This window comes from Nilaparvata lugens, chromosome 6 (genome assembly GCF_014356525.2).
Source record: "Nilaparvata lugens isolate BPH chromosome 6, ASM1435652v1, whole genome shotgun sequence".
In the NCBI taxonomy this organism is placed as follows: domain Eukaryota; kingdom Metazoa; phylum Arthropoda; class Insecta; order Hemiptera; family Delphacidae; genus Nilaparvata; species Nilaparvata lugens.
Genome location: NC_052509.1, coordinates 48,693,352 through 48,710,372, shown reverse-complemented (window position 1 = coordinate 48,710,372; position 17,021 = coordinate 48,693,352). Strand labels below are relative to the sequence as shown.

Sequence of the window (17,021 nt, the reverse complement as noted above, 5' to 3'; positions counted from 1 at the left end):
GATGAAATTTGACTCACCTCCTCAAATGAGCTTGCCTCGCCATCCGCTTGCTCATTCTGCCCGGCTTCTGGCTTCGCGCTGAGTCCTCTGCATGAGTCGTGTCCTCCGTTTCAGAGCAACTCTCTTCTAATCAACCAACAACACTCACAGCTCAATAATCATTCAACTAGGTCTGTGCTCACATTAAAGCACTATCAAGCACAAAAGCTAAAATTACATGCGAATATTTTATTGCACTGTAACCCACTGTATGTTTTATTGTAATTGTTGAAATCAAACTCAAGGGTTCTGAGCAAAAGTTTCAGCAGTCAGAAATTTTCAAAATCTTGAAAACAATAGATAATTTATACAGTGCATGATATTTGCCTACTTTTTGGACTAGTATGTGTATCAAAATTCGGGAAAGGAACAGTTTTGGGCTGTTTGTTGGTCCACCTTTAATAATTATTTAAATAAATAATTTTGTATGACTTTGAATCAATAAATATTATTATTATTTTTCATTATTATATATACTTGAGGTAAAATTCCCTCATATTATTCCCTCAATTCAAAATACTTGAATTGAATAACTCATGTAGTAACAAATGTAGAATTACTAATAATTTTATTCCTACATGTATAAATTTTGATGTAGATGGATCATTCAAATCTGATTAATCTCATTCATTGAATATCGTATGTTACTGAAAAAGTAAATAATTTTCCAAATGAATTGTTTCCGAAAAGATAGAACAAACAATTTGGTAACCGAAAAAAATTTGGTTAGCTAACAATAACAGTTTTCAAAAACTACAATAAAAACAAACAGTCGACAGTACGGGTACAAAATCTCAGAAATACATATAACTATAATCTAGAATTTCTGAACATGCACTGAGATTCAATTGTAAGCAGACTATTGTGAAGAAAATAATGTGATCGTGAGCTTCGTGTGCTCTTTCTTTGTTGGCAAGACAAGCCAGTGATAAAAAATGAAAATAATATGAAAGTTTTGGAAGCAGAAAATGATGGATGGGTACAAAATAAGGTAGAAATGACCGACTAACACAAATCTTGTTCTAATTCAACGAATGTTTCAAATTCATGTTTCAAGATTTTGTAACAACAGTACTACATAATATTATGCAGTACCTTATTGTTTCTTTTCTTACGACCATTATAAATCCAATCGTCACCAACAAATTTCAATTAGATTTCTTTTTAAAAACAGAATTCAATAAAATTTATGTCCGACAAACTTATGGAGTAAAATATATCCCCATGGTTATGTACTGTACATTGAACACATTTTTACTGAAGTGTTGTATGGGTCTGCTCAAATGAGGTACAATATGATTTATTGATCAATCAGAATTGAAAACCCAGATTTTGGACATGAACGTCGATTCGATTGGTCGGCGTACCTGACTGTTTTGTGGGGAGGGAGTAGTTGAGCGGTGGTGGTGGGACGGGGGGAGGATCATCTATCAGTCTCCTCCTTGCTTCTGATTCGCTCAGACTTTTCACCGGTGACGTCTGCTTCCCCTGCAAAATATCGAGAGCAATGTAAAAACTCGAGTACTCAATTTTAATTCAAGTACTTAAAACGAGAAAGAGAAATGGAATACAATTAAAAATTATGTACAATCTCTGCTGATATTGTAAAACTCCATAGTGAATGAAAACACTGATAAATTTCTCAAATAGTCAAATCCAGTGACTCAGATTTTTATATTAATTGGAATTGACAACTTTTATGTATTTCAAGAGAATTAGATTTCAACACTAAATTATCATCTATCGAAACAATAAAAAAATACCAAATCGTATTTGCACTATCATCTACTAAAATATTCTTTTGAGAACAATTAACGAATGCTACTGATATCTACTCAAACATTTCTTTGAATGTTCGAAATGACACATTTATGAAACTAAATCACAATAATTTAATTTGAACATTTTAAATGAATAATCATTTTTACTGACGTCAACCTATTGTAGCTACTAGATTAAATCTGATGAAATTTGATTTTTTTTGCTAGACCAACCAACACACAGTTTAATCTGAGACATTCATTTTTACGAACTTCTCCATTGTTAGAATTCCAGTACAAAGCTTTTAAGATTCTTCAAGATTATTTTAGTTAGAAAAAGGAATTAATTTTATTTTAATGGTATTGGAATAAGTTAAATTCATCACATACAGCATACACTGAATTAATTTGCGGTTCAAAAGACGTACCGGTAGTTAAGTGTACAATCAAGAAATTTTACTAGATTAAAAGCATGAGTAAACAAGTAATAAAATACAATAACATAGTTTTTTAGAAAACAAATGATAGCAAATTACAAGTTAAACAAGCATTACATGAACAATAATTAAAATGACAAAATTACGATAGGTGGAATCTTGAAATCGAACAGAAAATTTCAAAGTCAAAAAAGAGTGAAAGGTTTGTTTGAAGTAGCGGTTGGAAATTATTTCAAATTACTGTGATTTGAATTACATTGTGATATGAATAACACTGAACGTGTAACAGGGTGCGATAAGAGAACAGCAGTAACAAGAAAAGAACTGAACCACAATTAAAAATAGAAACATAAATCTTCAAGAAAATTTCAATGGAAAAAAATCATAGCAACACTGAAACACACAAACACTGAAAACACAGATCTGAAAATATATATCTCTTACATCACAATAGTCTTCATAATCCGAGTTATTAGCAGACTGAAACAAATAAAATTAGTTATTGATTGGAGCTCAATTAGATCTAATTTTTACATCAACAAGTTTATCCCAGATATTTTGAAAGTATTTTAACAAGTTCAAATGCAATTTTACAGTAAAAATAACTATTAAAGACAATAAAGTTGCTTCAAATTACTGAAATAGAGTGAAGATTTGAATTTTAGCCTAGTTAAAAATTAAATATCAAATTTATTGGATAAAAAACACACACAATATTTTCCAATAATACAAGAAATATCCAAAACAAATATGATGAGCACCGAGAAGATCTGTGTGGTGAGAATCAGTTCTTGGAATTCTAGGATTCCTTTCTTATTCAATCTTGAATTATTAATTTATTACTAGTTTCTAGCTTATAGTAAGAGCTTTATTTGGTTTCTCTTTTCAGGCAAGTTTAGTGATTCATGCTGTTCTGTTTAAATGAGTTCATCTACAAGGTACTATCCGCACTCATAACAGCGAGAAAGATAGATTCATTCAACATTTTTTTCAAGGAAAACATTAATTCAGAAACTATATAATTTATTAATGTGACATTCGGTAGGTTGACAGAATCTTTGATAAAATGGAGAAAGATTCAATGCACACACGGAAGAAAGACATTCATGAAAAATATTGTTAAACCAATAATTTATAACTCCTAAGTTTCAAGGCCAATTGTTTGGGAAAAGTAGAAAGAACTGGAATGGGGGAAAATGGAGTTATTAGTTGAATTTAGTAGACTATGCTATTAATTGATAATGTTCGAACATTAGATGAATGCGAGATTAATCAATGATTTCAATTGAATTATTCATGTCACAGACTTTGGCGGGTTCTACTCACACAAACTTTGAAACATGAAGTGAATGTCTGAAAAGCGATACAAACAAAAACAAGCTGAATTCTCAGGTTTTGCTAGAAAGTATAAAATTGTTAACAAAATGGACAGTTTGAATGGATACATGAAAAAGTATTGGTAAATTCTAAATAATCATGACAAAAATGAATAAATTTATTTAATCCTGCAGTTTCTAGTGAGATGTGAAAAAAATTTGGCTTCGACTGAAGTGAAGTGAATACAGTAATACTGTACTAATAATTAAAAAAATTCTGATACTGTAGATAAGTTTACAACTGAGGCTATAGAAAGAGTACTTCAAATAAAATTTTCAACATTATCCCTGATAAAGAAAAAATGGAGCATAAGATACGAATAACAACTGAAAACAGTGCAACCTGAATTCATGCTATGAATTATGATTATCTTACATAATGCAGTAATACAAAACTGAAAAATCTTTACAGTATGAAGGGAAAACAGAGTTCTCTATGATTTTTTAAATGTCAAAAATTATGTATAATTATTGACAAAATGTTTTAGATGATTCGATATGAACTATCACTAATATAAATAATAACTTACTAATGTTCACTTCATCTCTCATTTTTAATAATAATCTGCTTTCTTTCCATCTGTTTCCACCCTTTTTTTGAACTGAGCTTTACATTTTTGTAATTATTAAACATTTTGAAATTAAAATAATAAAAAACTACTGTACAAACTCACCTTTGATTTGTCTTTCCTATGTATTCTAAATTTTGAAAATTTATTTGAGCTGCCAGAAGTGGTGGGGGGAGAGCCAGGTGAGGCGCTGGACGGCGACTTTTTGTGGAAGAAATCAGAAACAGCTTGAATTATGCTTTTCCTCCGATCGCGGTCTTTCGATTTTTTCCTGCTAGATGTTGAGTCCTGTCGAAAGTAAAGCGATCAAGAGTGTTAAAAAATAAATGTAAAAATATTAATTCAATTGAGAACCAGAAACTATTAATCATTTTCCATACGTTAGATACGAATAATCTAAAGCTTTCAACCACTTTTCATACGTTAGTCATGTAGAAAACTCTGGATGTCGTTTAGCTTTATATTGATATTTATCATTTTTATTCGAATACGATAGATGTATAGTTTTTAAACACTTTCCATAGACATTAGACTTGGAGGAAACTAAGCACGTTCACTAAACTGGTGCAGGTAAAAAAGTGAATAAAAAGAATGTACTAGATTAGGCCCACACATCACTACTAGAGTTTTTTCTTTACTGTGATGTAGTAGTGAAAGTGGTGTTGTGGTAGATATAAGATGAATAAAAATTAAAAATACTTGAAATCATCGACCACTTCTTTATGAAAACTATCAAATAAATAAGCGGTTGGACAAATTTCGGGTAGTTTTATTCAACAAGAAAAGAATACCGTACTTGGAAAAGTTGTTTAAGAAATTGTAATGAAGAAATGAGGAATCGTAAAAATACATAGTTATCAACTAAATGTTTGAGAAGATAACAGAGAGAGTCGTATTAATTACCTTGGTGTTAGCGAGAGGAGTAGTATCAAGCGAAGTTGGTTGGTCAACGAGGGCCGGAGAAGTGGGACTCGGACTGCTGTTCTCGGGCGAGAGTGAGAGCGCTTCAGTCGACTCAGTCCGCGACATCAGGCGAATCCGCTCCTTCAGCGCCTGAATGCGATCCTCGGGACTCAGACCCAGTTCCTGGTCTGTCTTCATCTTGGCCTTGAGCCTGGCACTCGCTCGCACTGAGTCCAGCAGACCGCTCTTCGACATCGGCAGAACGGGGGTCTTCAGCATGTTCCCCGAATCGAACAGCGCCTTCCTAAGATCGGGCAGCGAGTACGCTTCGGTGTGCTGCGATTTGGGCGTTTCCATCACGTCACGCTTCGACTTGAACGTGTTATCCAGCTCCTGTTGTTGTTGCACTCTGAATGAGCAGTGAACTGAAAGGGATCTCGGCTTGTACGATTTGAACGAGGTAACTGGAGTGAAGAACGTTTCGTTGTCATTGACAGGAGTCTTATCGTTGTCACTTGGATAATAACATTTGGCAGGAACTGTTTGGTGAATGCTGTGCCTTCGTTCCAGACTATCGTCGAATTTGGGTGTAGATTTCTCCGGTGAGGAGGCAGCCATAGACTTGGGCCTCTCTACTGACGCTGGAACATTCACATTCAAATTCACAGCCTGCGGACACACCGGAAGTGACAGTGATTCGATTGATCGGAGTTCATTTTGTACACTTGTTATTGAGCCTTGAGATCCTTGACAAACAGATGAAGGACTAGATGAACCTCGAGAATTCCTCTTTGTTCTTCTTTCTTGGGGGCTTTTGCCTTGAGCAAACAATTTGTTCATCACCATATCATGAATGAGATCTTTCTGCTTTGATCGTTCCCTAGATATCTCTTCTAGTTTAGCAGATTCTGGTGATTTGAATACAGACGTACTGTTCGATGTTTTTGTGTCTTCAATGATGGCTTCTTCGTGGGGCTTCGACATTGTAATATTGCTGTCGAGAATTCTATTGTTGCGCCGCGATTTCCTAATATCAATTGAATCGCGAACATTGCTGAAAGGAGATATTCTACCTTGAAGCCTTTTCACATAATCCTCGTAAGTTGTACTTGAGGTTGGTTCGATACAAGGTGACAGTAGATTGTTAGGTTCGCTGTCATCCGTATTTTTGGCAGCCGTATTCAAAGCCATATTCTTTCGCATGTCAGCTGGCATGTCAACGATGGTTGTGACTTCACTGGTGCTGGTTGTGGCGCAGTCCTCTGTCAGCCGTGAGCTCTCCTCGTCCTCATTGTTGTCTTTGAAAGACTCGAGGTCACTGGCCGTGCTGAACGGAGGAAGTGCTTCAGCCATGGGCGTCGCTAATTCGTCCTCATAATCTGGAGAATTAACAAACTGCACGTAGCCACTATTTTTGATGGCCTGGTTCTTCGAGTCCTCAGTACTCGACTCGTCTTCCTCACCACCAGTGTCCATGAATTCAATATTATCGATATTTGTTAATAGGGTTGAGGTAGGGATAGGAACTCTATTATGATCGGCTTTGCCACAGACATGTGTGTAGTCATCATCGAAGTCTTCGGTTCTGGCGATTCTGGCCGCCACGCCTCTGGCGGTTCGCCTGTTACGAGGTCGCTGGTTTCTTCTGAATGTAATCGATTGCAGCGATTGCGGATTGATGTTGAGTTCCATGTCGTCTATGGTTTCGGAGATGACGCCGTCTTCGTCACGCGCCCAATCGGAGAGTTCCGTTTCGGTGAGGGCGGCTGCCATCGAGTCATCACACTGGAAAGAGACGGGAGATGACGGACTACTTTTTCGGCTCAGTTTGTCCTCGCCTGTGCCTTCATCAGACACAAACAGCTCAGCTGGAGTTGACACTTGCTTCAATATCTGTCCTTCGCTGTTGATCGAGGAAGGAACCGTGATAATTTTGGAGTTGAAAGTGTTGTTGCTTTCTCCATCTACATTCATTTTGGGCACAAGATCGATTGGAGCGTCACTCTGCCTCGACCGATCACACTCCTCCGAGTTGTAATCGAGTTCAGCTGCCACTGCCACCACGTCGGGCACATTCACACTGTCTGCTGCATGTGCATCGTTCTCCACCTTCTGATCCACTAACTCTCCATCATCATCCATCAGCTCTCCTCTCGAATTATGTATCTCAACCTTAGGAGGAAGAACCACACTTTGACTTTTCGACTTCTTATCTAATTCTTCCCCATCTACATCTTCATCATCATCCTCCTCTTCTTCACTTGAACTTCCGGTCATTTCTGACGATAGTGAATCGCTCTCCATATCCTCATCCTCTTCCAGGTTTTTCTTTGACTCACTTCTTCTTGGGAAGTCTGGAACAACTATCGATGTTTCATGAACAGGACTTCTTGGTCGACTATCAACTTCATTGAGAATTTGCGGGGATTCTAAGCTCTCTTTCTGGTTCAAACTATTAAGAATTTTCTCCTTCTCAGAAACATCTTCAACATTGTTTGAACTAGATTCTTCAATTATATTATTTTTCATATCTACAGAAGATTCTTCTTTGTTATTTTTGAGACTGCAAACATGTCCAAAATCTGCTAGCCTTGGTAACTCCTTTTCTTTTTTGACACTATTGAAAAGCTGGGTAGTCTGTCCGATTGTTGGCGATGTTTTCAATTTATCAGCGCCTTGTAGAAATGCTTGCATGGTTGGACTAATCTCTGCTGCTGGATTCAACAGTTTCTGATGCTCTGATATATGGTCGACGAAATTCTTCAGTTTGGAATCAAGAGTAGAAGCTGATCCAGATTTGCGAACCGACCCGGTCAAATCGGTGGGCCCCAAAAGGTAGCGTTTCTTGAGTTCCAGTGAAATTTTCGAAGCTATGCCTTCGGTTGACTGGGTTCTGTTAAGCAGGTAGTCGCCCTTCCGTGGATTGACAAGTGGTGTTGGAGTGTGATTGAAATTGTTGTTGATGATATTGTTCTCTTTCTCTGGCACCACAGGTCGCAGCTGCAGTTGTATGTCTGGCGACTTTTGCAGCTGCTTGCTGCCGTTGCCGTTCACAACTGTTCCCGGCCTGGTTGTCACTCTCACTTTCATCGGCTCCTCCAACTTGCCTTTCTTCACCTGCACAATGTCCTTCGCTGGCACGTCTCCGATAATCACATCCTGCTTGGATCCATCGTGCTCGAACTCTGAATCTGTTTCTATCTCGGTTGCTGAGTTTTCTATTTCAATCTCTTCTTCTGAATCTTCTTCCTCACTTACCGACTCTGAGTACTCTTCATCTGAGGCAACCTGCAAATCATAGAAGAGTGGTTTGAAAATCACTGAAGCCTTTATATTATCAAGCACAATGATTATTAAGCTTACGATAATAAGCTTATATTATAAGCACAATGATAAGCTTATTGCTTAATTTTTGAAAACTATCAAACCTAAGAGATTCATGACAATCAATCGTTTTCTATGATTCATCAATATTGAATTATATTGAAATATTAATTTTTTGATAATATTCAATCCAAAACTTAATGAATTCTCAAATCGAGAAGGATAGGGGATGAAATCAAACCTATTATTTCCACAATAATTTATTATGTAAATAGGAATTGAAATTTATCATTCATTACATGTGATAAAAATTTACTGAACGAAGTATAAACTAGAACTTTTTATGAAAAATATAAAGTTGTTGATTTTATATTTATTATTTAAATGTAATAAAAATTTGTTTCGTATAAAAGTTTTCCAATGAGACACAATAAATTAAAAAAATGTAAGCTAAACAAGAAGCAGTGCAAAACAAAAAACATCATGGACAGAGCCAATTATAGGAATATTAGAGAGTAAGCAATTGCACATTAAAATTAAGCGAAGCTGGACAGGTTTTAGTAAACAAAGAATGGTATTTATAATAACACAAATCACAAAGAAAGAGACTGGCCACATAAACATTTCTATATGATATTCAAATAGGAAGATATTTCCTCTAAGGTGTGCTCAGATGGGATTTGAAATAAGAGTTTTAATGTGAGGTAATAACCCGTTGAGAAAAATTGAAAGAGGGTGGAACAAAGGTTCAAATAGCAAAATAGCAAATAACATCTTCAGGATTTTGGTTAGAATCTATTGAAACTATATCGAAGCAATATTCATAAGATAAAAACTCGTGGGTCAAACGCTTGAAAAATTGGATTCAAGTCGAAATGTAAATATGGAAAACCATAATTTTGCAATTCTAATACCAGACACTACTGAAGAACAAAAATACAAAATTAGAATCAGCAAATATTTTAGATACTAATTAAACAAATGTAAAAATTTTTAAATGTTATCAACTGTGTGTCGTGCATAATTCCAGTATTACATTCGTAAAAGTTTCCGATCAGCTTCAGTGTCTCATTTTATGTTTCAAAACTTTATATTTTTTATTTAATTCTTGAAACCGTATATTTTCAACAGTTGATAAATCTTCAAGTTATATAATTGTTGTTGCTCCACATCATATTATATGAACAATTTTTTATATGAAAAATCAGAACTGAGTTTTGTTATTCAGAGAACCGTGAATTATTAGTAGTTTTGATAATTCACTGAACTAGTGTAGATTTTGTCTCTGACATTCAATAAATGGTTCAAGATGGTTAATTTGAAAATGAAATATATTGTGACAAACGTTTGTTATCTGTTTAAAAGTTCTTTGTGATAGATTTTGATTTTAATCGTTGATTACCAATCAGTCCACCGATGAAAAACTGTAAGGGGAATTATTAGTTGGTATTTTCTAAATTGATCTCAATAATATAATTTTCAAATCTTCAAAGGTCTTAACGAGTTTGAAATAGTATTCTGTGCTACTGTTTGTAGAAAACAATGTTAATTTGAAAATCAATCGAAATCGTCATTCATGGTTAATAATCGCTATTCAAGTACAACACACAATTTTGTATTAGTACACTGAATCGAGAACATAAATATATATGTTCAATTAGTCACAGAAAAATAACGAAAATAAATATTTGTACCTGTTAATTTTATTTGTTCTTTTCTTAGATACGGATTCTAATATTGTGGTCGACACCAGAGTTTGAAGAGAGTACATTCATTCAGGCTAAGAACTTTGGAAACTGCTCATTGAAGGTGAAGTAGCAGCTACATGATTCGATAATATAATGTTCAATGCAAATAAGAATGCTCAATATGTTTCTCTAATAGCAGATGAGACAACTGACATTTTGTCTGCATTTCAGTTAGTTTTAGTTTTTCGGTATATTTTATCAAATGGTCAACCAGTAGAGAGATTTTGGAAGTTCGATAATCCTGAGGGTCATGATTCACAATCGATTGCAAAATGTATTTTTTCAAGTTTGGATACTGTCATAACAATTCCAGAAAAACTCATTTCTCAAAGTTATGATGGTGCGAATGTGATGAGTGGACAACATGCTGGTGTGCAGACAATTGTGCAACAAACCTATAAGCATGCTTTTTTGTGCATTGCTATGCACATCAACTCAATTTAATTGTAGCACAAGCAGCGAGTCAAAATCAAGATGTAAGAATTTTTTTCTCAGATTTGAGTGATATTACTATTTTTTTTTTCAAATTCTCCTCAAAGAATAGATGTTTTAGACAGAGTAGTCGGCAAACGTGTACCTAGGGCGTCAGCAACAAGGTGGAATTTTAAAAGTAGAACTGTGAATACAGTTTTTGAATATAGAGAAGAGCTAATCGAGTGTATGGAGGAGATTCAATCCACATCAAAACAACCTTCTAGTATTATAAAAGCAGGTGCTATTGCTCGTCTTCTCAAAGATAATAGATTCATTTTTGGCTCTCGGTTTTTCACAGGCTAATGCCTCATGTTGACATTTTATATAATCAGCTGCAAACAGTTAAGACAGATGCTATGAAAATCAAATCAAATGTTGAACATTTTATCAAAGCTGTTGAAGAGGAAAGAACTAAAATGAATGATTTGATGGAGATGGTAGCAGACTGTGCAGGAAGTGTGCCCAAACGTTCAAGGCGCGAAGAGGACACCTACCTCAGTAGAACAGTGGCTGCCAAGGAAACCTGTGACATCATCACCACTCAAATCAAAACCCGGTTCTCATTCACAACATTCTATTCAGCAATCTGTTTATTGGACTCACAAAAATTTGAACATTTCAATAAGGATTTCCCAGATACCTTGCTTGAAGATACTGTTAAGGTTTACTCATTTCTTGAGAAAAATCGCCTAAAAACAGAACTTGAAATAATTTTTAGAAGAGTAGACTTCAGAAATTTGCTTGGTGCTGTCAGTTTGCTACAATTTTTCATTGAAAATAACTTAACTTCGTCATTTTCCGACTCTGAGTACTCTTCATCTGAGGCAACCTGCAAATCATAGAAGAGTGGTTTGAAAATCACTGAAGCCTTTATATTATCAAGCACAATGATTATTAAGCTTACGATAATAAGCTTATATTATAAGCACAATGATAAGCTTATTGCTTAATTTTTGAAAACTATCAAACCTAAGAGATTCATGACAATCAATCGTTTTCTATGATTCATCAATATTGAATTATATTGAAATATTAATTTTTTGATAATATTCAACCAAAACTTAATGAATTCTCAAATCGAGAAGGATAGGGGATGAAATCAAACCTATTATTTCCACAATAATTTATTAAATAAATAGGAATTGAAATTTATCATTCATTACATGTGATAAAAATTTACTGAACGAAGTATAAACTAGAACTTTTTATGAAAAATATACAAGATATGAAACATTTATAAAGTTGTTGATTTTATATTTATTATTTAAATGTAATAAAAATTTGTTTCGTATAAAAGTTTTCCAATGAGACACAATAAATTAAAAAAATGTAAGCTAAACAAGAAGCAGTGCAAAACAAAAAACATCATGGACAGAGCCAATTATAGGAATATTAGAGAGTAAGCAATTGCACATTAAAATTAAGCGAAGCTGGACAGGTTTTAGTAAACAAAGAATGGTATTTATAATAACACAAATCACAAAGAAAGAGACTGGCCACATAAACATTTCTATATGATATTCAAATAGGAAGATATTTCCTCTAAGGTGTGCTCAGATGGGATTTGAAATAAGAGTTTTAATGTGAGGTAATAACCCGTTGAGAAGAATTGAAAGAGGGTGGAACAAAGGTTCAAATAGCAAAATAGCAAATAACATCTTCAGGATTTTGGTTAGAATCTATTGAAACTATATCGAAGCAATATTCATAAGATAAAAAACTCGTGGGTCAAACGCTTGAAAAATTGGATTCAAGTCGAAATGTAAATATGGAAAACCATAATTTTGCAATTCTAATACCAGACACTACTGAAGAACAAAAATACAAAATTAGAATCAGCAAATATTTTAGATACTAATTAAACAAATGTAAAAATTTTTAAATGTTATCAACTGTGTGTCGTGCATAATTCCAGTATTACATTCGTAAAAGTTTCCGATCAGCTTCAGTGTCTCATTTTATGTTTCAAAACTTTATATTTTTTATTTAATTCTTGAAACCGTATATTTTCAACAGTTGATAAATCTTCAAGTTATATAATTGTTGTTGCTCCACATCATATTATATGAACAATTTTTTATATGAAAAAATCAGAACTGAGTTTTGTTATTCAGAGAACCGTGAATTATTAGTAGTTTTGATAATTCACTGAACTAGTGTAGATTTTGTCTCTGACATTCAATAAATGGTTCAAGATGGTTAATTTGAAAATGAAATATATTGTGACAAACGTTTGTTATCTGTTTAAAAGTTCTTTGTGATAGATTTTGATTTTAATCGTTGATTACCAATCAGTCCACCGATGAAAAACTGTAAGGGGAATTATTAGTTGGTATTTTCTAAATTGATCTCAATAATATAATTTTCAAATCTTCAAAGGTCTTAACGAGTTTGAAATAGTATTCTGTGCTACTGTTTGTAGAAAACAATGTTAATTTGAAAATCAATCGAAATCGTCATTCATGGTTAATAATCGCTATTCAAGTACAACACACAATTTTGTATTAGTACACTGAATCGAGAACATAAATATATATGTTCAATTAGTCACAGAAAAATAACGAAAATAAATATTTTGTACCTGTTAATTTTATTTGTTCTTTTCTTAGATACGGATTCTAATATTGTGGTCGACACCAGAGTTTGAAGAGAGTACATTCATTCAGGCTAAGAACTTTGGAAACTGCTCATTGAAGGTGAAGTAGCAGCTACATGATTCGATAATATAATGTTCAATGCAAAATAAGAATGCTCATTGCAAAATTATGGTTTTGAATATAAATATGAGAAAATTAGAAATAAACTATTAATACTACAGTTGGGAATTCTTTTTTTTTCAATTGGTTGCATATAGGTCATGGAAGAATATAAATTTAAGTATTTTTCTTACCTCTTGCAACGTATTGCAAGTATTAAATTACAGTAACCTCAATAAACATTTAAAACATATTTTAAAAATAATTTCACTTCTGCTAATGAGTGATCAATACCCTCAAACATCTTTATGATCAAGTTCTGAACTAAATTTTTTAAAACTTTTAATTTTACACTACAATATTATAGTTATTTCCTTAATCTATTACTTACTTCATTCTGATACAAATAGAAATTTATAGTCATCTATTTGAGCCTGATACTTTAATAACTTTTATCGTGCGATTTGGGCTTCAAATGATAATTATCATCATGGTTTTGTTGCATTGTTTTATGTCAGGAGTAAATCAGTTGTTTCATCTTATTCGATTTTGATCGTTCAATAGATTTTATTCGAATGAAAACCATGTTCATTTTTATCAAAGACAAGCTCTAAGAAAGAGGATCGAATAATAACATGCATACTATTTTCAGAATTGCAATCAAAATCCTAAAGTAGAGCAGATAAAATGATTCATTTAACAGAGAGTGGAATCTGATATTCGTCATAAATTTCAAATTTTGAAGAAATAGAATTCATTAGAAACTTCACTTGATAACATGGAAATAGAAAGGGCCTGGATATAATTTGAATTCAAACACAGCATCATACAATGCCACAGCTTTAATTCTTACATTACAGAACACTCTTTTTTGTTACGCAATTTTTTGTTGTTAGTGAGCTTTTCAAGTTTGCTTTCATCGTTTAAAATGGTTGTTAGTTGTCGTTGGAGCTTTGCTGAGACTTCCTTTGGATCTTTCGGTGGCTGAGACTTGGGTTCGTCATCCACACATTTGTCGATTCTTTCAGTGGCTAGAGCAGATTGTGAACCATTCGAGAGTTGGCGTTTAATAGAAAGTCGCCGCTCGGGTCTTATTGGAGTTGGTTTAGAACCCACTTCACAATCAGCAACTGACTGATCATTAGAGCTTTTTCTCGCCAGAGGAGATTTCAATCTCACCGGAGGTACCGGAACCTTAGATTTGACAATGACTGTATCATCTGGAGATATCCTCGTATTTTTCAAATTGTTTTGTTTTTCTTCACTCCTACACTCTTCATTATTGAAGAACCTATCTCTTTTCACTTTGTTATCAAGATATTTTTTATCTGCTTCCGGACTCAACTCAGATTTAGTTCCAATGATCATATCATTTTGTAACCTGTGATTTAAAACGTCAATACTGTGCTCGAATGAGTCAGTAATTGGATTTTTCCCATTATTGAAATCATTGCCATTTTCAACCTCCCTCCACTTTGACCCATTTTCCATATTTTTCTTCCCTCGGCTGACTACTTTCTCTGCTTGTTTACTTTTAGAAAATAATCCATCATTTTTAATTTGAGAATCTACTTCGTTGAGTTGATATCTAGGAGTAAACGTTTCTGAATTATCATTATTATCACTATCACCATCACCACTACCCCGAAAATCAGTTTTGTTTTTATTCACCTCAGTGTCCGATCCGGAATCGGTGCCTGGACTATTTGGCGCGTGATGTTCGAACTCCTTCTTCCGCATCTCTCTCGCTCTTATATCCTCTTCTCCCTCGGTTGCAGTGTCTGAATCATCATCATCTATTAACAAAAATTAAAATCAAATAAAAATTAGTAGAGTTTTGGGAAGCATACTGCAGCTAGCAGAAAAACAATTAACCTACATACCATAAAGCCCTGCTTCACAAAATACAGTTCTGCTCTGCTAGGTAGAAAAAATACAATATATTAAGAGTAGGCCTACTCAAAACTCTAGTAGAAAACATTAATACTTTCATTCCCTAATTTGAATATTTTTTATATCTATTTGACTGATTGAGAGTAAAATCGAATAATAATTATAATTTGATTATCAAATACAAATTGAAGTATTTTTTACATCTATTAGACTGATTTAGTGCCTTTTGCACAATGCCAGTTCAAACGGAATCTCAGTTAAAACTGGATCAAATTCATAATAGTACTAAAAACTATAATTCAAATGAAGAAGAATTGCTCTTGTATATCCACAACTTGGAAAAATTAAATACTTTAAAATTGAACTAAACCCTCATTTTTGTACGGAACTTCAACGAAATATACCGCTATACAAACGTATCGAATGTGCGAATTTGCAACGAATGTGTTGCTATACAGTTGTGAAGATATGTTTCTAATAGATCGTCATCATTGCATTATGATGCAAGAGAAATGAAATGTCCCATAAATGTGATGTATGTGGTCAATAAATGAATATTCTTGAACAGTGATATATGTTGAAAGTTGTGATTTTTATTTGTGATCATTTTTCAATGATTAATTTCAGTAAACTATATTTTTATAGCTAATTTACTATGTTGAACAAGCTTATTTTTTGTAAATTATTGTTAATGCATAAGTTACTATACAGGATCTACAAACGACGAATACAGACCATCACTGTCGAATTCCTGATAGCTGAAGTTTCGCCGTGAGTCATCAGAGTCGTCGCCCCGATGTCGGCGTGTCCAGTTCTCAGCCAACCGGAACGTCTCCTCCAGGCGAAACTTCTCATCCGCCGTCAGCGCCTCAGCAAAGTCTGCCTCTGCATCATCGTCATCGTTCTCCGACTCACTGCAATCATCATTCAAACGCATACATCAATAGGCTACCAACAAATCCATCACTTGAATCAATACCTCACAAGTAAGATCTACCATAAAATACAAGCATACAGGAATAGAAAGTTTGTTTGAATTTATAAATAAAAGCTACTAAATAATAAAAATACAAAAAAATGTATAATTTATTATAAATTTTGAACCGATTTTTAGTGCTATCTGTTAGCGACTCAGTGGCAATTCTTGAACAATCGCTTGAAATATGTATGTGTTGAACTGCACTACTCTAGCTTCAACTAAAAGAAAAATATGGACAACTAGTTGACTCAAGTCAAATCAGGCACAGGCGTACCCAATCCTATGAGATATCTACTTGTATATGCTTTCTCTATGGTTTTATCCTACCAAGATAAATATATAGAAGATTTTTACTAAAAATCTTATACAGATATACAGATTTTTTACTAAAAAAATCTGTGTTGAAGGAGAATCGATTTTCAATATACCTATTACAGTTTACAGTACTGTAATAAGCCTGTAATATTCTGTAATCATAATTGGTTATTCCTCAAAATTATAGTAGCCTACAGTGGAACTTCGATTTATTAGGCCTAAACCTCATGGGACTGGTTAAAAGATGTAATATTATGAGGCCTGTACTAAATCAGGGTGTACTATAGAATACGGACTTATGTGCTATATAGACGTTTCTAGGGACTGCAGAAAAATGTACTAAAACGGGGAAAGTTCTATATCGAGGTTCCACTTCTACATACAGTATGTATTGAAATACTTAATAAATTAGGGTTGACCATCTAATAATTTCCACAATTATGGACAGATTCCACACCATCAAAGTGTTTTACAAAATGTTACTTATCCGATTCAACTAAAGGAATTT

At 33.9% G+C, this 17,021-nt stretch overlaps 1 protein-coding gene across 1 annotated transcript in view; it reads right to left on the bottom strand.

The window, feature by feature from the left end:
- LOC111047126 (F-actin-monooxygenase Mical) overlaps positions 1 to 17,021 on the bottom strand; it is a 118,065-nt gene that overhangs the window by 11,691 nt on the left and 89,353 nt on the right. The window contains exons 21-27 of the mRNA XM_039431476.1: positions 15,955 to 16,133; positions 14,185 to 15,122; positions 5,085 to 8,372; positions 4,287 to 4,469; positions 2,681 to 2,716; positions 1,407 to 1,527; positions 18 to 126 (exon numbers count right to left, since the gene is read on the bottom strand). Coding sequence (XP_039287410.1) covers positions 18 to 126; positions 1,407 to 1,527; positions 2,681 to 2,716; positions 4,287 to 4,469; positions 5,085 to 8,372; positions 14,185 to 15,122; positions 15,955 to 16,133 — 4,854 coding nt within the window. The remainder of the gene's footprint in view (positions 1 to 17; positions 127 to 1,406; positions 1,528 to 2,680; positions 2,717 to 4,286; positions 4,470 to 5,084; positions 8,373 to 14,184; positions 15,123 to 15,954; positions 16,134 to 17,021) is intronic.